Here is a 21,416-nt window from a genome sequence, read left to right as displayed (position 1 = left end):
TATATACTTCCATGAAATTTGATGGAAGGTTCATAATATTAAAATATAGTGTTGAGGTGACGTTCTCCTTTAATCCATTTGGACTCTGGCCTGCGCTGGTGGTAGAGAAGACTTCAACAGCGCCCACACCATTGAGTGGAAACGAGACTGCTTGTGATTTCTCTAAAAATAAAATCACTATGGTGCCTTGAAATGATGATCGTCAAAAATTGTTTTTCCCATCTATCCTCCATGCACCAATTCCCACCTCCACTACCATCTGCCGAGAACAGGAATTTCCTAAGCAGGTAACTTTTTAGCTCTCCTGAGCTGACCCCTGCAGTGTGACTTAACTTAAGGTCTGAGAGCATTCAGTGATTGCTCTCAGTTAGTGACCTAATCTAAAACTTTTGAATGGTCCGTTCTGTTTCAAATATAAACTTAGAGTTTTTGTTTGTTTCACAGTATACAATTTTGCTAGCTGCTTTAGAAATGCTACGGGTTGTGTCTAAAGCAGTATTTTTCCTTTGGGATGTGCAGGTAACGCACATATTTAAATTTTAGAATTTGCTTTTGCTTCGAAGCACGCAGAATAGCATGCACTGTAGGGATCGACCGATTATCGGTTTTACCGATATTATCCGCCGATATTCTGTATTTTCGGCAATATCGGTTTTCGCCAATAAAGATACCGATATTGCCGATAATACATACCAGGACCGCCGGGCCCATAACAAGCCCGGCGGTCCTGGGGAGGGCCTGCAGGAAGCGGTTACTTACCTCCCAGCAGCTCCCTTCAGCTCCCATGTCAAATCTCGCTATACAAACACACAGACTCTGCATTCATTATATACACACACTATACAAACACGCGCACACACACACACACACACACTGCATTCGTTATATACACACACACTGCATTCACTTTACACACTGCATTCACTTTACGCACACTACACACACACACTGCATTCACTTTACGCACACTCTACACACACTGCATTCACTTTACGCACACACTACACACCCTGCATTCACTTTACGCACACTCTACACACCCTGCATTCACTTTACGCACACTTTACACACACTGCATTCACTTTACGCACACTCTACACACCCTGCATTTATTTTAAGCACACTACACACACCGCATTCACTTTACGCACACTACACACACACACTGCATTCACTTTACGCACACTACACACACACTGCATTCACTTTACGCACACTACACACACACTGCATTCACTTTACACACACTACACACACACTGCATTCACTTTACACACACACTGCATTCACTTTACGCACACTACACTGCACAAACACTCACTGCATTCACTATACACACTACAAAAACACACCCTGCATTCATTATATACACACTACACAAATACACACTGCATCCACTACACAAACACACTGCATCCACTACATGTGGCATGTATATTTTGTGCATTTACCATTTTCCAAATGGTAAATGTACAGAATCGGCAAGTTATCGGCTATCTGCCTGAAAGTTGACATATTATTGGTATCGGCTCTAAAAAAAATCAATATCGGTCGATCCCTAATGCACTGGCTCATAGATGCAATAGGATCGATTCTTGTCATTATATAAAACGATTTAAAGACTAGATAAAATCATTTTACAACTGTAAACATTGGTAATTCTATAGTGGATTTTTTTCTGGCAACCTCCTCCCCCCCCCCCCCCAGCCTCCCTCCAATACGTTTTCAAGGAAGCCATAACAAATAAAATGTATCCTCTTTGGAAGCGTTGCTGTTAGTTCTCTGTTATGTGGATATAAATCATGTTATTGATTCCAATAAGGTGCTATTGCAATAAAACATCACATTTTTAGAACAGTTGTTTTGAAGTTACAGGCAGGTAAAATGCTCAATGTTCCGTTGCTCAGGACTAACGAAAAGAGTGATCCTTCTTGGAAATCTGATTGGCTGTGGTTCAACATGGCAATATTGTAGCCATCCAAGCTGGTCGTATGTTAACCCTAATTCTTATGTAGTAATACTTGTGTCCTGTTTTCTTTCAGCGTTATTCACCAAAGCGTGAATTGGCTGGAATTCAAAAACAAGTATTACATCTTTGCTTAAAAATTGTCATATTGAAAACCAATGTCAACTCAGCTATGCGTTCAGGTTGGCTTTTTTGGCCCAAAATTTTAAATTGACCATGAGCTCCCGACAATTCACACTTGAGTTGTTTCCCCACAGAGCATAGAGAAAATTTTTTTTTGTTCTGAAAATAAAATAAAAAATATAAAATACTGTTTTATATGTAACCGTTAACATATTTTTGAAATGTAGTGGTTAACTTTTCCCCGTTACCCTTCTCTGTAAAATAAGATCTCGGCATCATGTAAGTATGTTTATTACAATATTATTACATCTTTACATTATAAAATGATTAACAAATGTCATTCTGTTTAAAATGTATTTACAATAGAATGTGAAAGGCAAAAATTATTGGAATGTGTGCCTCACAACATACAGTGAAGTAAGAGACATTCGCTTGTCCTTTTTTCTGTGCATCAGCCGCTAGTCTTGGGATAATTTTCCCTTATGGCTGTTAAATCCAACAAAAAAGTTTTAGGTTACTGTCTTGGGCACAGGAGCCCCAGCTTCAAAGTTAATGTGCTGATTAGATTCTCTTCAATTATAGCATTTTGTCTGATTATACTCTACAAATGGAAATTACACGCGTTGCTTTAAATTATTTTCCACTGAGCCAAATAATTGTTTTCCTTTAATTTAAAACGATGTGGCTTTTTTTCTATGAATATAGTTCTACTTTTCGTTTACTCTTCAAAAAATATAAATTGTGATGATGACCAGGGCAAGTCCTATAGCTTTATTTTTCACATACTTGCACTAGACTCCTGCATTTGTGTATTTTGAAAATCTAAATACAATTTATGGTCGTTGAAGGTGTAATTTTCATTAAAGACAGACAGGGGGTGGCAGGCTGTGCTGCCCTGGTCACAGCCCACAAAATCGATCAGCGCAGAGGAGAGATGGTGTATTTTTAGTGACAGTTTGAGTGTATGTGGGTAATTATTCATGTTTAAGTGTCATAGTGTTTACAGGTTAGTTAGGTGTAGTGGCGTTTAGTGGCGTTGGATGCATGGGGGAAGAGCACTTTGTAATTGGACCGAGGTAGCAAGCTGTCTTGGGCCAGCTCTTATTGGGATCTTTATTTTATACCTTCATGTGGGCATAGTTGTGGAAAGTAAACAGCAGGGCTGTATCAACATCACTGCTGACCTATGAGATGCATATTTTAATAAGAATCATCGCTCTGATCCCATAACCTGTCGTATAAATGTATCTGATAAGTCACCTGTAAAATGTAAAACTTGAAAACTTTGGTGTGTGTTACCTGGTGATCAGAATCGAAACAGGTATGTATGGCAATGGAAAGGAGTAAAACCACGAGCCATCAAAGACGCTAGCTGCCATTAATGTACAGTTTGGAAATAATATTTTGTTTTTGAATTTTAGATTGCTACCTAGAGTTAGGAATTGATTACATTACATTTTATTACAACTCAACCACAAACTTTGTTTTTTTTTAAATGCCAGAAAAGTAAATAGTTATATTAAAGAGCGACAAGTGAAACTTAAATGTAAATAGATGTGTACCAATGTTTGATTGTTCAATATATTTACATGGTATATTTTACAATATCTTGCCAGATATCCGACACACAAGCTTGGTTTACTAGTAGTTGTTGTTTTTTTTGTTTTTTTTTTGTATAATGAACACTCCAAAGTTGCTCTGCTTCCTCTGGGCTGTAGGCATAGGACGCCAAGATATGACATCATACCACGGCTTTTTTAGTCTGTAATCCAGAGGAACCACTAGGAAAGCATAGAGCTCCTGTTGTCCTTGACTGTTAACATGATACTGGACTCTGAGCATGTGTTCTAAGCATAACATTCAGGTAAGTGGAAATGTGTTATAATAGAAAAAAGGCACTCTTTTTAAAACAAAATATACATCAATAACATAGTGCGTGTATGTTTGTGTGTATATATGTGTGTTTGTGTATTTTTGTGTATTTGTCTACGTATGTATATTAGTGTGCGTGTGTTAATGTTTTGTTAAGATGCACATGAAACTTACATCATTTGTTGAATGAATCCCTTTTAATAGTTTTATTTCTTAATATGATAGTTGTGTTTTCTACCTGGCAAGTCACAAAACTATTTGTGTATCCATGAAATGACAAGTCAATAGAATTTATACATCTATAAATAACATCTGAGATTCTTGTATATAAAAAGCCAAAAGTAAGTGCTTCAAATCTTATTAAGAACATTGATAATAGAAACTAGGATTCAAATAAAGGTTAATGTAGTGACCCAGTCACTCAAACCCTCTCCCCCCCCCCCCCCCCCCCCCCCTATTCTCAGTGTCTTGTATATGCAAATAAAAATACTCTACAATCAACGGTTTGTGGCAGTGTTAAAAAAAGATCATGGGTGAGCTTAGTTTTATGTAAACACCAATAGAAAAGTTCAGGTACAGGGATTTGTGATGTTCCAAAAGGGATTTAAAGGTAGTGGCTGTTGAAACCTAAGGTTCTTTATAGTGTGTGATATCTCTATTTACAGCAGCTAAGGAATCCTTCCCCTAATTGTGCTATTTTCGTACAAAGATAAATGGAGAATAGATTTCCTAAAACGTAATTGCCGGAGACTTGGGGAGTATTCTGATTGGCTGCTACACCTTTGTACAATTAAAATAAGGTTAAAATCAAGGTCGTGTCCTTTTTCAAGCCTGTTCTATGGCTCATTTTCAACCTTCAAGAAGAGCTGTACTTGTTTGTAAGGCGTGAACTGCTTCTGTCCAGGACTAGGTCATGGCCATTGGATTTCCATTTTCCCGCAGAACCTTTTTCATCCATTGGAGTGATTGTAATATTTGGCCTGTGACACCAGCAGCAGAGGCAGGACTGCAAAAAACAAAGGTATACAACAAAATTTAAAGGAACAGTCCATAAAAATACAAAACAGCTTAGTAAATATACCCCAAAAGAAAATGTGCACGGAGCTAGACTAGGAAATAGTAATTCCTCTTGGCGGTTTGATTGGCAGCCAGGGAGATGTACCCGCATTCATTTATAAAATTACGGATTTCTATTGAAATTTCTGTTCAATACTTTTTAAAAATTAAATGAGCTGAAGTGCTTTATGTGTTTAGAGTGTTTCTTTAACTTGGAGTTTGTTGATAATTGCAATCTTTATATTTATACTTAAAAAAAAAAAAAAAGAACATTGGAATAAAACATAAAAAAAAAATCCACAGAAAAAGTTTCATATTCATGCCTTAGATACATCTTCCTGTATTGTAACGTTAACCATTCCTACCCGGAAGCAGTTCTTGAACTTCCTGCTGACAAAGTAGAGAGCCACTGGGTTTATACAGGAATTCAGAGAGGCCATATTGATTCCAATGTAGTTCATGACTAGAAAGAAGCTAGAAGAGAATAAAATGAAATTATAAAGTGTAATGTTCTAATGTTCACTGAAATGGAATTTAATAGTATGGATATTCAAATATATTTACAAACATGACATGCCTCCCAACAGTCCCGATTTCGGCTTCCTGTCCTGCTATCCCAAAAGTGGGACACCAGGGATCTGTCCCTAGAAAGCTTTGTGCGAGTGCACAGGGAGTCTGAAGAGAATGCTAAAACTGTGCGCTCTCCATGGTCTTCCCTTGGGGGGCAATCCTGCTTCATTGGCAGGCAGGCAGCCTATCGTGGATTCATGCAGGCTAACTTGTCGATTCTTTCTAGGTGGCTTTGCCATTTTTGTGAGACACCAGTGTTTGGAGATTTATTATGGTAAATGGAACAGACACAGATGAGTCACATTGTGTATTAATGGGACGTGTTAAAAATGCCTAAGTATTCAACTGAGCACAAAAGCCTACATTACAATCAGGCGATAGTTTTCCGATGTTCGGCTGTTTTATCATGTAACACTTATCTAACCCATCACAGTCCAGCTTTAATTAATTCTTATTTTCTGTTGGTAACATCCCCCATCAGAACATGTTATAGTCTAGAAAAATAAATATGCCTGTACCGTAATTTCATAGTTGATGTGATGCCAAGCTTGATTATTTGACATCACTATTTTACACAACATCAAAAATTGTGTCTTTGCAGGCTTTTCGATTACATCACAGGTTGGAGGTTCTAGACAACAAAGTGAATTAATGACGCTAACAGATGACAGGTGTTTCATAAACCTATGATTTTCCATATAGACGTTGCACTGTGTTGTTTCTGTAAGATACTTCTCAATTGACTTCCCAGATCTTATATACATTATATCTCAGTTTCAGTTGTTATTAGATCTTGGTGGGCTTAATTAACGAGGAATCATTAAATTCCTGCACACATCAACAAGTAATAGGAAGTGAATGTGGTGTTAATTTTTATGACATTTAAACACTTGTTTTGAGGTATTGGTTGGTTGTTATAAAAGTATCTTCAGGTCCTGCTACAATGCAGCCAGCCAAGTAGGCCTGGTCATTCTTCAAGGGCTGAGAAAGTGCTAAGAAATATTAGACCTTAGTCTTACATGAACGTATCTAATAGCTTGATAAAGGTGTGATATGGCAGGATAGTAGTCCCTAATTAGGTCCTATTAAACCAAAGTGTGAGGTGTAGACATGCATCAAACGACATCAGTAGATTATATATACGCACAAGTTACTTCTAACCGGTATTTACAATGTAAACCGTTCCTGAATAGGTAGTCCTAGATTGTTTTTCATATCCTTAAATCTTTGAAATTAGGATGCCTTCATAATTAGTATGTTTTTATATGAGTGTAGGTGAGCAGTTTATGGACGTCTCCTGAGCACTAAGAAGACCTTACTTTCACCTGTTACATGTTTCAGCCGAATGTATCTTTTAGCCAATGTAATATATTAGGAGTAGGGTAATTCTAATCTTAGGGCAACACTGGACATCCATTGGTGGTCTTAGAATTGATGAGAGTTACACTGCCTTGGAGAAGCTGCTATCTGTGCCTTCAGACCTTAAAGCCCCACTAAAGGCATCAAGACCACGTCTTCTCAATTTAGTTTTAACCCTGCAATGTTTCCATTGCAGGTTTAAACACACATCTAATGGCTGTCTTCCTGTGGGTACAGAGTCAGACTTGATTCTCCTGCTGCTCTTAGGGAGCATTAGATTGGCACAGTGCAGCGATTTGCAGCACATGTGCACTAGCCTCCCAATGCTTCCCTATAGGGGGAATCACACTATCATTTTTTTTTCTGGAATAGAGTAGAGTTTCCATCAGTTGCAAATATAATAAATATTTAAATATAACCGGTAAAGGACCTGCAGTCTATGCTTCCCTGAGACAAGGATCCTGTGCTGAACGAAGTCCCACCATGAATGGTTGTGTTTAATGTGTCACCTGGTATGTATTAACGTTGTACGATATTTTGAAAAACATGATGTGCCTGTTGAAATGATGGGTAGATCTTGTAATGTACGTGTGAAGTGTGTCTTAGGAAAGAAAAGAAAAAAAAATAATTCTAACTTTTTAAATTTTTGAAAGAGCTACTGCTCTGATATAAAGGGGATCTCTTGAACGGCATTTATCACTTCCCCATCCAGTGTTTTGTGCTTGTTACACATTGGCCTTGTTCTTACCTAAGTAGTTCACATCTGTTTGGATCGGTGCCATCATACACAGTTTTTTTCAATATGCTGCTCACATGAAGGGGAAGCCAGCAGAGGGCGAATATTACCACCAGACAGAAAACAGTCTTTGCAACTTCCCTTCGCTGAAATTAGAGTGGAGAAGTTAAAAGGCTTCATATGAAAAAAATGTTTTTATTTTTTTTGTGTGTGTTTTATTTATTTTTATTTATATATATATATATATATTCCCCCCCCCCCCCTATAAACATGAATGATGGTACATAGAATGTGACGGCAGATAAGAACCATTCGGCCCATCTAGTCTGCCCAATTTTCTAAATACTTTCATTAGTCCCTGGCCTTATCTTATAGTTAGGATAGCCTTATGCCTATCTCCCACACATGCTTAAACTCCTTTACTGTGTTAACCTCTACCACTTCAGCTGGAAGGCTATTCCATGCATCCACTACCCTCTCAGTAAAGTAATACTTCCTGATATTATTTTTAAACCTTTGCCCCTCTAATTTAAGACTGTCCTCTTGCTGTGGTAGTTGTTCTTCTTTTTTTTTTCCATAAATTGTTTGATTTTTCCGGAAAATAATGGGGTACAGAAAGGAAACAGGGAGGGGGGGGAAACACTGCAATAATTCAGACAAAAATAGCAGACATCGGTACGTGAATTACAGACAACAGTACAATGCAGCTCCGAGCACCCCACCAGCCAGTATACTTCCTTTGTCAACATATGTTCTATTGGGTTGTAGTGCTGTATATGGAACTACTGTATCTAAGCAGGTCAGCTGTTTTAAGTTTTGTTGTGGCGAGCATGGTTGTCTATGATACGGTCTATAAGAGAGGATACCCCATATAAGCTGCAGCTGCGAAGGTATATCTCGTAAGGTGTATCTGGTAGAGTATATTTGATACAGGATATTTGATACAGAACCCTCGTGGTAGTTCCTCAGTTTTCCCTTCCCTTAGTGCACTAACAACCTATCCCCTAACTTGTTCCGTGGGGGTGTGAATGTGCTTACCTATCACTGAGGGTTCCATCCGCGATCTTCCGATCGCGGGTTCCCATTGCTTCGATGGTGTGTTTTGCGAGTCTTCCCCTGATCTGTCTAGTTATGTCCTGTAAGTCTCCCGCGTGGGGGATAGGGAGGGGGGGGGGGTCGCACTTGGTGTCTGAATGATGACTTATCGTATGTTGTTGGGTAGTTTGAGCAGGTGGGTAGACTGAGAGGTGGGTAAATATAGCTTCTCGACTGCTCCCCCGGTTGTCTATATGTGAATTCGCAAAGATCTTATAGTGTCCTTGTGGGATTAGTTAGATGTGTGGCTTCCAGCCAAGGTCTCCACATCACCTCCAGTTTCTTAACTTTATTATGAGAGTCTGAGGAGAGAGTTTCATATCGATAGTATTGCTAAACTTTTTCTTTCAGTTCCTTGTTGGTCGGGCAATATGCGGACTTCCAGTGGAGTGCCAGAAGATTCCTGGCCGCCAGGATTATTATAGTAGCTAACTGCCTAGCATTCTGTGGTCATCTGTCTGGAAACAGCAGTAGTAGGGCAATTGTGGGGGTGAGTGAGGCGCAGTCTCCCATACCTATTGTTATCAGGGTTTTAGCATGGGACCACAATGTTTTGATCAGCTCGCATTCCCACCATATATGTGTCATATGCCTTATCTCAGCATTGCATCTCCAACAGTTGGGTCCCACCGTGGGATATATCTTATGCAGTCTATGCGGCGTAAGGTACCAGCGATAAACTAATTTTTTGTGAGCTTCTACATGAGAGAAGCATGATGTGGTGCCTCTTAACGCATTCACGGACCTCAGCCACTGTTCATCTGTGAGCTTGGGCATTCCTTCCTGTTCCCATTGTGGAACATATTTAAAATGGTGTGGTGGATATCTATCTAGTAGGGTTTGATAGCATAGAGTTAAGGTTTTTGCTTTCGTCGGTGCTGAAAAACATCTATTAATGATTTGTTGCTGGTATGCCTGTCTCTGGTCAGGCGTATTTGTTGAAAAATCGACTTTAGCGTTGATGATGCTTTTCAATTGGAGATACGGAAAGATGGAGTGCGGTAGGTTAAATTTCTTTTTGTAGATCAGGGAACGGTAATATCTTTGATCGATAGCATAGGTCACGAATGCGATGGGCACCCAAGTCTGTCCATGGTTTGAGCGATAGCCACGGTGAGATTGCCTCCAATGCTGTCAGAGGGGCCTGCAAGCTGAAGTGTTTGTCTGTAGGGTGTCTAGCGTGAAGGCTGTCCCAAACCTTCATGGTAAGAGTAGTTGTAGGATATAGTGTATTCCCCTGTTTTCTGTAGGGCTTTGGTGTCCATAGGTCATTCGTTAATGATTTCGTCTCTGTGGCTGCCCTCTCCATATCCACCCATTGGAAGGTGTTGCTAGGTGCGTGAAGCTGAACCGCCGCCTCTAGTAGAGCTGCTTTGTAGTACGTTAGGAGCTTGGGCAAACCCAGGCCGCCCTCCGTTGGGTTCATCTGTAGGAGGGAGAGGGGTAGGCGGGGTTTCATTTTGCCCCATACAAACTTATTCAATGTGCGTTGAATGTTCTTGAACCACAATAGTGAAATTGGTAGCGGCAGCATCCTAAATATGTAAAGGGCTTTTGGAAGTATCATCATTTTGATGGCTTGTAATCGTCCCATCCATGATATTCTGACATCCTTCCACTTTTGAAAGCTCGAACTGCACACGTTAGCGAATGGTGTATAGTTTAGGGATATCATCTTCTGTTTGTGTAGCGCTAGTTTGACTCCGAGGTACGTGATATAATCGTGTCTCCATTCAAATTGGTAGGAGTTTTGTAATGTTTTCAATTGATGTGGTCGTAGATTAATTGGCAATGCTTGGGTTTTTGACGTGTTTAGCTTATAGTAGGATATTTGTCCATAGGTGTTCAGTAGGTGTAGAAGTTGTGGGAGCGAAGAGTCTGGTTTGCTCAAGGAAAGAAAGATGTCGTCTGCGAACATTGCTAGACGGTAATTGTGTGAATGAATTTGTATGCCCGTGATCAGCGGGTCTCGCCTAATTTTATGAGCCAGTGGTTCTAATGATAAAATAAATAGGAGGGGAGACAACGGACAGCCCTGTCTCGTGCCATTGGTAAGATTGAAGGGGGTGGAGATAAAGCCTGAATTAGAAACTTGTGCTGAGGGATTGCCATAGAGTGCCATGATTCCCTGGATGAATTCCGAGGGAAAGTTGTACTTGGACAGAACTGTTGACATATTTGCCCAATTGAGTCGGTCAAAAGCCTTCTCTGCGTCTAAGGCCAATAGAAGGCTTTCTGCACCCTGCTTCTCTATATGTGTCAGTATGTTTAAGATTTTTCTGGTGTTGTCACATCCCTGTCTGCCTCGAATAAAGCCTGATTGGTCATTATGCACTATTCTAGGAAGTATCAGGGCCAACCTGTTAGCTATAATTTTGGCATAAATTTTCGTATCGCAGTTGAGCAAGGATATGGGTCTAAAATTGGAGCATTGGGTGGGGGGTTTCCCTGGTTTTGGGAGCGTAGAGATATGTGCTTGTAACATTTCATTGGGCATTCTACCCGTTCGATAGCAGTGATTATATAGGTCTGTCATATGGGGGGCTAGTATAGTACCAAAGGTGCGGTAATATAAATTTGAGAAACCATCCAGTCCCGGTGATTTGTGGGCCGGCAATTGGGCTATGGTTTGCAGTGTTTCTTCTATTGAGATAGGTTGGGTTAGAGACTGGAATTCTTCTCTGGTGATTTGTGGGAGGTCGACATCTCGTAGAAAGTCATCAATGTCTTCCTGTTTGGGGGTAGGAGAGGAGGCGTCATTAGCTAAGTTATATAATTTACTGTAGTATTTGCTAAACTCATTTACTATGCTTTGTGGATTTGTGATTTTGCAACCTCCTTCCGATTGGAGATACGCTATCTTTGAAGCCGCCATCCTCGTTTTAAGTTGCGAGGCTAGGATCTTTCCAGCCCTATTACCTTCTTTGAAAAAATTATGTTTCATTTTTGTGAGAAGATACGTGGTCTTTGCCGTTTCTAGGTCATTTAGTTGGGCCTGGAGTCGAAGGATTTTTGATGTGGTTTTGTGAGATGGTGTTCGTTTGTTTTTGTTGGAGAGGGTGTTGAGTTCCGTAAGTATATTTGTGTATTTCAAAAGCCTCTGTTTCTTGTTGTAGCTAGAGTGTTTGATGAATTGCCCCCTAAGGACGGCTTTATGTGCTTGCCATAGACTTTCTGTACGAATCTCTCCATTGTTATTGAGTGAGAAATATGTTTCAAGTTCCTCCTTAATTTTTGTGACTAGGTTATAGTCTGATAACAATGTATAGTTGAGGCGCCACGGTCTCCTGCCTTGTGTGGGGTGTTGCATTGTAAACGCTAGAGTGATTGGGGCATGGTCCGACCATGTGATATCTCCAATGTGTGTGCTGGCTATTTTCATTATTAGTGTCTTGGGGAGTAGAAATCTGTCTATTCGTGAGTACGATGTATGGCTTACTGAGTGTTAAGTATGGATGGGATTAGTTGACCTCCAAGCATCCAAGAACCCATGATCTGTAAGTGTTTTGTCTAGGAGTTTAGTGGATCGTATTCTGTTACGTATGGTTCATTGGTTGACTGTGTGAGTAGACGTAGTGTCTAGATTAGCATCAAGCAGGCAGTTGGTGTCCCCTCCCACAATTACATCACCAAATTTATGGGCCTCTGTAAGTGTGAGAATTTTATCTAGAAAGGAATGTTGGTCAGTGTGTGGCCCATATATGTTGACCAGGGTTATCTGTGTGTTATTTATGATCCACTGTAAGAGGAGGTATCTGCCTTCCTTGTCACTTAGCTGCTTGATGAGTTGGAAGGAAACGGTCCTACTTATTAAAATTGTCACTCCTCGTTTTTTCGACTTAAATGTACTATGAAATCCCAAGGGGAAGTGTTTGGAGGCAAATTTTGGATAGTGTCCAGTTTGAAAATATGTCTCCTGGTAAAATGCGATATGTGCATTATATTGTTTTGCCTCTTGGAGAGCTAGCCTCCGTTTGTGGGGTGTATTTAACCCTTTCGCATTCAATGAGAAGATGTTAAGTGCCATCGTGTCGGTGTGTGGTCTCAGAGTTACCTAGCTTCATGTGTTTGTTCGTATATGGATTGCCCATTGTCCTCTTATGCTTGTGCGGGTGGGTATTGTTAATACGGTTTATGTACAGGCTAACTTCCTTAACGGCCTCTAAGTATTTTCTTGTTGTGGGAGTAGTCTCATAAGTGCTCTGGTTAGGTAGTGAGAGCCGAGCGATGTCTATCCAATAGAATTGCAGTCCTGTGGGAGGAGGGGGGATGGGGAAACATAAAACCAAAAACAAACTATATACAACAACCATGATGTCTCTAAAATGAGACTTGGTCATAAGTTGGATTGGACCAACTCTATACATACGTACGGGTCTCTGGTTGAGGCCCGATCAATCAGGATTACTCTGGCACTAGAGCCCCTATGGGGGTAGAGAGTTCCCAGTTGTGGAGGGGAGAGCACCTATCATTAGGTCCCCAGTTGGAGCATGGTATGCACTACCAGTTTTGTGTTGTACAGATGTGAATTCTACTGTGACCCATGTAGGGGGAGGGACACGTGTGGTCGCAGTTGGTTTTCCCTATTCTATCACACATGTGAGTGGTGTAAGCAATCTACCTATGTGTGGTATACATGTCAACCTTGTCCCACTGATACGACTAATGTAACATATTGCAGTACTCTTTGTACCGTTGGGCGGGGTCATTCGGTCTTCCCTTGTTCTACTAAGTGTATGTTACGGTGAACCCCAGGCCAAGAGCATTCCAACATGAAATACATGAAATATAGGGCATTTATCCCACGGTCTAGCTACTTCTCCCACCCCTAACAGTAAACTACTAACATAATAATAATATCACACTGTATCTACTTGCATTTTACCACCGATCAAAGTCTCTGTGTTCGGGTCTGTGGTCATCTATGAGAGTATCAAAGTTCTGTGATAGTTGCTGTTACCAAGGTCATTTGGCGCTTTTCTCCCACCCATGAGTGATCTGTAACGGTGATTTGGCCGCCGATCGGCCCCCCGAGGGCACAGGCAGGTCCTCCATTAGCGGTATATTCCATTCCTCTAAGGCGTTCTTCCCCTCCTCTGGGGTGGTGAGGTGTTTTTCTGCGCCGTTCTTTTTGATAATGGGTCGGGAATCCCCACTTGTACGATACTTCCGCCGCTCTTAGTGCTCGGGTGATGGGAGTGAAGGTTCTTCTCGCCGCCAGTGTCGTCGCCGACAGGTCCACGTATAGTTGAACTTTGCTGTATATTTCAGGGAGGATTGGGCGTTTTCTGGAGGCCGCCATGATCAATTCTTTGGCGGTATAGTAATGCAGATGTTTGGGTCTGGGCAGAGGGTGAGTTCTGTCTAGCAATAGCTGCGATTCTGGGAGGTCTGATACTAAGTGATAGAATAATGTGGTGACATATGCACTTAGGGCGGCAGGGCCGACGTCTTCTGGGATGCCGCGGATGCGGACGTTGTTTCTTCTATCCCTATCTTCATGGTCTGTGAGCTTGGTAAGGATGGAGGTTATTTTTTCGTCCATATTCTCGTAGGACGCCACCACATTGTTGTGCGGTGATAATCTCTTCTGTCTTGCATTCCAGGTAGTCTGTTCGTTCTCCCAGTGCTCTGACGTCTGCCCTGATTTCTTTTGCTAGATTGGCAAAATCTGCTTGTATTGACAGTTGTAAGTTATTTAGCATTTTCTGTATTGATGCTTCAGTGGCTTTTCTGTGGGTTTTCTCACGTGGAGATAGTTGTAACGTCGCTCCTGCCGGAACTCGAGGCCGGTGAGTAAGGCCTATCCGCGCCATCTTTAGTGTCTGAAGGTGTTTCTTTTGCGCTTTTTTTTTTTTGTTGTAGATCGTTGTGCCATAATGCCGGGATGTACCCTCGATTGCTAGTGTAATTTTGCAAGGAAGTCTCCCATGTAACGCTATGCTATTTGCTGTATTTGGGATTTGTCTCTCAGAGCCAGTCGTTTACACGTCCATCTTGGCTCGCGGTCAGGCCACGCCCCCAGTTTTTCTTCTTTTAAATAGAGTCTCCTCCTTTACTGTGTTTATTCCCTTTATGTATTTAAATGTTTCTATCATATCCCCCTGTCTCGTCTTTCCTCCAAGCTATACATATAGCCAACCCTTTTCTGAGCAAACCAGATCTTTCAGAAGTTTCAGTATTTATTACAGTGGGTAAAATAAGGGAAATTGTATTATCATGCCACTTTTTTCATTATTATATGAATGGTAACTAAATACACAACAAGGTTCTCTCTGTTCACCCAATATGGCAAATATTACCACGTGACCGAAAACAGTCTTTACAAGAGAAGGCATATAATCATTTTTTTCCTCCTGATTATATGAATTAAGCTCTGACTAAGATCCTCTCTGTTCTCCCAATATGTCTTAGTTCATACCTGTTTCATGTGGTCATTCAGGGCAATCCGCATGCCGTTTTTCATATTCAGCATCTCACAAGACATCATGGTATAGAATACTCCTGTGCAGGCCAGGGGCAGGCAAAAGTAAAACCCAAACAGCCACCATACCTTCACTTCTTGATATAACTGATAGAAAAAAAAGAGAGAGAGCTGTAGGTATGCCCCTGATGGCACCCCCCAGTGAGTGGTATTGAGGGCCACCCCCACCCTCCCCCACTACCCGCCTTTAGTACGCCACTGAAAGCTATGCTGTCTACCCAGTGGCCAATTTTTATACACTCCTACCTAGTTACAGGAAAACATTGTGCCTCTAGCAAAGCCAGAGTTATTTGAACACAATGAGTAAGGTGGTGTAAAAATTCCACGTTGACTTAGAAGAATCTCACAAAGTTTCTGTAGTCATGCTCCCAAAGTCAGTCTCTGTGTGAATGAGATCTGGTGACTATACTGTCTGGCCTCTGACCTCTCTCGTTGACAATGTGATTTTGTCCACAAAACATCTACTTACTGTTTACCATAGTCTGAAACCTCTAAATACTGTAATCCCTAGGGGCATTTCCAAGATGCTTGAACCACTCATTAGTCACCTACAAGCACGTTGTTGAACCCACATCATTGCCAACCTACTCTTTTTAAGGTACACCAATGGTCATGACTTTATCATTATCCCCATACGAACAGAACTTTGGAAGGCCTATATCTTAGACTGTTGCTGTACCTTGATGATTGGGATGGGAAATATTGGCTTAGATGACAAATCATCATCATCCTCAGATTCATGTTTGGTCAATAACTATCCATCTTGTTGATGTATGCTTTATGTACTGAGTTGCAGACACATGATTTACTGTTTGCCTTTGTGCACTAAAGAACAGGTATACTTAATAAAGGAACCACTGATTGTGTATGTATAACAGTGCGGAAATATATAGACATTTAAACTTAATATCCTCTAGTGTACTTGAAACTATTTTTTATTTTTATTTTTTTTTGCTTTATCCCTTACCCACTGTACTTTCGTGGAGTAGAGAGCCATAATCATGATTACTTTCCTGCAATAATGGAGAACTTAATATTTACTCCCTACTTGTGGAGCAAAGGAAGTGGTCCTAAATAGTCTCTCAACGTGGTCTTTTGGCCTTTTTTTTTTTGGTTTTGTTTTAATGAAATACTTTTGTGTATGTGTAGATTTTTGTTATGGTGTGAGATTATAAATATAAAATAATGCATGTCATAGCTACTTGCATATACTCTAATCGGAAACAGGACATGTCCATATTAAATTGATGACATGGTAGCACATCCTGGTGTGCTCTTAGTGTGTTAGAGTGTAGTTTTACTATTAGTATAACTCTGTAATATAATTTACCGTCATAAAGTAAGATGACTGCTTTAAAGGCATCATGCAGACCCACATGATTTGTCCTCTGTCCTCTAGTTTGACCAGGTTAAAGGCAATGGCTTCTGGTACAGCAAGAGTGATGGCCACAGCCCAAATCAGAGTTAACTCAATAGCCTTCCATACTGGGATTCCAATACCCTGTATCCGATTCCAGGATGCCACAGCTCGGTACCTAATAGAACGGCCAAAAAGATCCACGTTACAGTACTTTCTAAAATGACCATGCTCATAAGCTAATCTTAAAGTGGGTTGATATCAAAGTATAAAAAAAAAACAAAGAAAATAGTCACTGCCATTCGCTCTGACTAAGTACTAGAACTGTGGAAGAACTATGGCTAATATAATGCTGGAAAGGCTGGCAAAGCATCATGTAAGTTATAATTTCAAACGTGTGTGTGTGTGTCTCTACCCTAGAGATAGTTGCCAACCCGCCTGGTGTATTCTAAATGCTCTAGAGCAAGGATAGGCAACCTTCGGCACTGCAGATGTTTTGGACTACACCTCCCATGATGCTTTGCCAGCCTTATGGCTGTAAGAGTGTTGTGGGAGATGTAGTCCACAACATCTGGAGTGCCGAAGGTTGCCTACCCCTGCTCTAGAGTTTCCACCAGATATCTTTAAACAGTACTATTAATATTGGACTTTATCTGCTTCTAAGAAAATGGTCTCCCAATTACAATAGATCTATTCATGAATACACATTTAGCATTGCTTATGGCAATTACATGCAAGCTTAACATGGACGAGTACAATACATATGCTTCTTGGACCCTTTTAAAAATTTTACTTTAACTATACAGCTTTAAATAAATCACTTTGACAGTCTTTTTTTTCTTTTTTTTTTATTCTACCATAATCACTAGCTGTAAATATCTTTTAATTCTGTTATTGGATACCAATGACAGAAGTAAATGACAGAGAAATTCTAATTCAGCCATCCATTTGCTTGTAAAATGTGTAACTATTTGAGAAAAACAAAAATAAAACGTTACCTGTCTATACTCAGTGCGCAAAGACTCAGTACTGTGACACCAACAGTCGCTTTTTGTATAAATGGGAACAACTTGCAGACATGTTCTCCAAATGGCCAGTTTGCAGCCAGTAACTGCAGAGAAAAATAAGAGAAATTGAAAATGTACTGGTGATACTTATGTTGTACTATAGACATTTCTCAAAACCTAATAATTGATCATTTGTGACTAGACAATTCTCCTTTAACCCCTTAAGGACCAAACTTCTGGAATAAAAGGGAATAATGACATGTCACACATGTCATGTGTCCTTAAGGGGTTAAGTGGATTGCAAAAAAAATGAAATTTGTAGCTCAGACTTATAGATATGGCCAAAATTAGCTATTTAAGTAATGTACCCTTGTTTTTTCACCGTCTCTCTCTTATCAATGTACATGCGGTATACGTTATCCTGGCAAAATCAGAAAAGTTACTTAAACAAGCCTATTCCCATGGTCCTTTTCAACAACTTCAACGCCCCGCTAGCATGTTCAGTCCATTAAATTAAGATTTAGCATATGAGGCTAAAATTCACACAATAAGAGTAAATTTATGGGTGTGTTATTATCTATAATGATATCTTTATTTATAATTTATTTTGTTCTTAAATTTGAAATTCAGCTTGAAGTACAGGTAACTTTCATATTAGGGCATAAATCATGGAAATGAAGAACCTTTAATCCCCTCTCCCATTCTTCCAATTCACCTTGGGTTTTTTTCCCCAAAGAAAATACAATCCACTATAATGTTAACATACACTACTTCTAAACAAAAAGATATATAGTTAACATGAAGCTATATCAACAAACCTTGTAAATATTGATAGGAATTGCAATAATAATGTAGAACAGGTCGCCCAAAGCCAAGCTGGCGATCAGAACATTAGGTCCATTTCTCATGCATTTATTCTTGTATATTATTTTGAGAAGCGTAGTATTTCCTACAATCCCGACAAGAAATATGACAAACGAGAGAATAGTGGTGACATATTTGAAGGCATGTCTGATTTTCGACCGAGTGACGCACGGTGGAGATAACGGTGGTCTTGGTGGAAATGACTGGTTTCCAACATCGTCATCTGATAAGTTTGCAGATTCACTAATTTGGTTGGTGTCCAGTTGTACAATGGAATGGGCTTGTTCTGAGTTCATTGTTTGTGGTGGGTTGGAGCTGGCTGAGGGAGCCTCCAGAGAGCTAACACCAAGAAGCAGGCCTCCTATCCAAACCACAAATAGCATAGAAGGGTGCATTGTATCAAGGTAGTAATGCAGTCTTCAAAAAGAAAGGGATCTTCAGTTTCTGGTCCTGTAACCTGTGAAAAAATAAAATGTTAATCTCCTTATTGCAACAAATGTTCTACCAGCAGGGTAAAAATTCCACTACGAGGATTTAGGAATGGATATGGAGAGACATTTTTGTGTTTTCATGAACAAAAACAGAGGATGTGAGAAGGAAGCAGTTGCATCAGTTTCATAATTTAATGGCTGCACATTTGTGAATTTAGAGGTATTGAGTTCGAGTCCCTTGACTACCAAGAGGACCTTGAAAGAACCTCCACCAGCTGGGGGGTGCACGTTTAATAGTGCCCAAAAGAACATAATAAAGTTTGTAATGTTTTTATTTATTTACTACTCAATGAATTCCATTCAATTAGAAACAAATGTGAAAATTTGAGCCTGTCCCCCTCAAAGTTTTTCCAACTTTTGCATTTTGCCTAAAATTAGTGAGTTCATTATTTATTCACCAAACAAAATCACTATTTAGTCAATAAACTTGACTAACTTAGTAATGTCAATCCAGTCAATTTTGTCAGCAGTCTAGGACTAGTAGGCCCCCAGGCTACAAATCATCAGTAATCTATTTAAAGGAAAAACAAAAGCCTTTTGACCATCGTATTTAGAATTAAAAAAAAAAAAAAATGTCTATTTGAAGTAGAATATATCTTGCTTGCTATACTAAATGCAATGGTTAAAAGGCTTTTGTTTGTCTCTAAAATACTTTATGATTGGTATTATAGAGAAACAAGATCCATATAAGTAACACGTTTCTTGGGTCTACAGTATGAAAGTTTATATGTACGTCCTGCAACATGGCCGACTATTCATATTGTAAGTATAACACGGCTATTTTTGTTAAAGGGAATGAAATGTTTTCACTCGTATATTTTTTACTCCAGCTAAATATAGTAAAAGTGCCCCAGTAAAAAGACTCCCTCCACTGCAAAGTGTGCATACGAATTGGAAGATTAAAAAAACAAAGTGGGTCTATTTTGGTTGTTTTTGACAAAAGCAAAATTCTTCTTCGGAATCATTTATAGCTTCCAAAATAAGGCTTTCTGTTTTTCAGTTCCATCTTAGCTTGGTAAGACCGTTCATTGCCCGAGGCACACTAAAATTGCTACTGCTGTCGCTAAAGGGATAATTAGATTTGCCCATGAATGCACTTTCTTTTTGGCACGTTACAAGGCACTATTTGTGTCAGTCTCTCTTGTATAGTCTGTACCATTGAACATATTATTTGGTAAAGACCGGATATTCGGTTTTGGAGGTTTTTGTTTTTTTATTTTTCTTTCTTTCTTTTTTTTTTTTTAAATACTCACTTCTTCACAAAAGCGTATAAATTAAACTGTTAATAGCTCACAACTGAATTCTCTCTTGCAACTGTCATTAATTCTCTAATTCTATCCTTACCTTTTGTGTCACTTTACCCCACTCCCTCTAGCATGTAAGCTCATTGAGCAGGGCCCTCAACCCCTCTGTTCCTGTGCGTCAAACTTGTCTGGTTACAATTACATGTTTGTTCGTCCATCCACTGTAAAGCGCCGCAGAATTTATTGGCGCTATATAAATAATAATACTAATATTAATAATAGCAAATAACTTGACATTTATACGTTAGCATATTGGAATTATCTATATTGGACGTATACTTCTTTTTTATGTACATTTCTTATTGCAAATGCTTATACTATAGTTGGAAAGCTAAGTCATCACCCGTGTGAAAAAGATGGATGATTTGTAAATTTTAATGTATTTACACTGAAAATAACGTACGGTCAACGATAACTCATAATGTTCTCAGATGCAGAAGCATATAAGTTGAGAATAGTTAGTTTCTGTTATCAGTATTTACAGTAAATACATTAGAGGACCAAATGTTTAACATTAAAATACAAATTCCCAGAGAGCTGTAATATTATTACTCTAATACAACAACCTCTAGTTTTGACCAGCAAGCTTAAAGGGACACTATAGCGTTAGGAATACAAATTTGTATTCCTAAAACTATTATATCAGTGTCCCTATCTATATCCAGGCTAGGAAGGGGGCGGGGAGGCTGCTGAAGACACTGTTCCAACTTTAATAAGATAAAGTTTTTATAGCAAGTAGTGTTCCTTTAAATGTGCAAGAGAGAATAATAAAGTACTAGCTATTAATGGGTTGGCTTAGGAATGCAATACATGTGTTATTCTGAGTGAAAAATGCTAAATACTGAGAGGCATTATATTGGTTTCATGGTGATTGCTCTTTATTTAGCACTTTGAATAGAACAACACTGTTTGTGTCGTAATAAATCTCCCCCCCCCCCCCCCCCCCATAGGCTGCAACAAATGTAACTGCAATCTGAACTGGGGGCTTATTAGCATACACATAACTTAGAGTGAAAATAATCGTTTATGTGTTTTGATATGTATTTGATGTTTTTTTCATTTTCATAAGTCATTTTGTATATTAGTGACACATAATCACATCTGTTGCAGCCTTTATATTTACTAGTCATTT

The 21,416-nt window shown here is 39.5% G+C and overlaps 1 protein-coding gene across 1 annotated transcript in view; it reads right to left on the bottom strand.

The window, feature by feature from the left end:
• Positions 1-4,414: 4,414 nt before the first annotated feature.
• The window catches only part of LOC134573566 (endothelin receptor type B-like), a 29,274-nt gene continuing 12,272 nt past the window's right edge, over positions 4,415-21,416 (bottom strand). Inside the window, exons 2-8 of the mRNA XM_063433347.1 lie at positions 18,444-18,946; positions 17,617-17,729; positions 16,592-16,796; positions 15,199-15,348; positions 7,695-7,828; positions 5,383-5,491; positions 4,415-4,967 (exon numbers count right to left, since the gene is read on the bottom strand). Coding sequence (XP_063289417.1) covers positions 4,818-4,967; positions 5,383-5,491; positions 7,695-7,828; positions 15,199-15,348; positions 16,592-16,796; positions 17,617-17,729; positions 18,444-18,884 — 1,302 coding nt within the window. The 5' untranslated portion in view covers positions 18,885-18,946 and the 3' untranslated portion in view covers positions 4,415-4,817. The remainder of the gene's footprint in view (positions 4,968-5,382; positions 5,492-7,694; positions 7,829-15,198; positions 15,349-16,591; positions 16,797-17,616; positions 17,730-18,443; positions 18,947-21,416) is intronic.

The sequence above is a fragment of the Pelobates fuscus genome, chromosome 9 (assembly GCF_036172605.1).
Source record: "Pelobates fuscus isolate aPelFus1 chromosome 9, aPelFus1.pri, whole genome shotgun sequence".
In the NCBI taxonomy this organism is placed as follows: Eukaryota; Metazoa; Chordata; class Amphibia; order Anura; family Pelobatidae; genus Pelobates; species Pelobates fuscus.
This window is presented reverse-complemented; position numbering and strand designations above follow the sequence as displayed.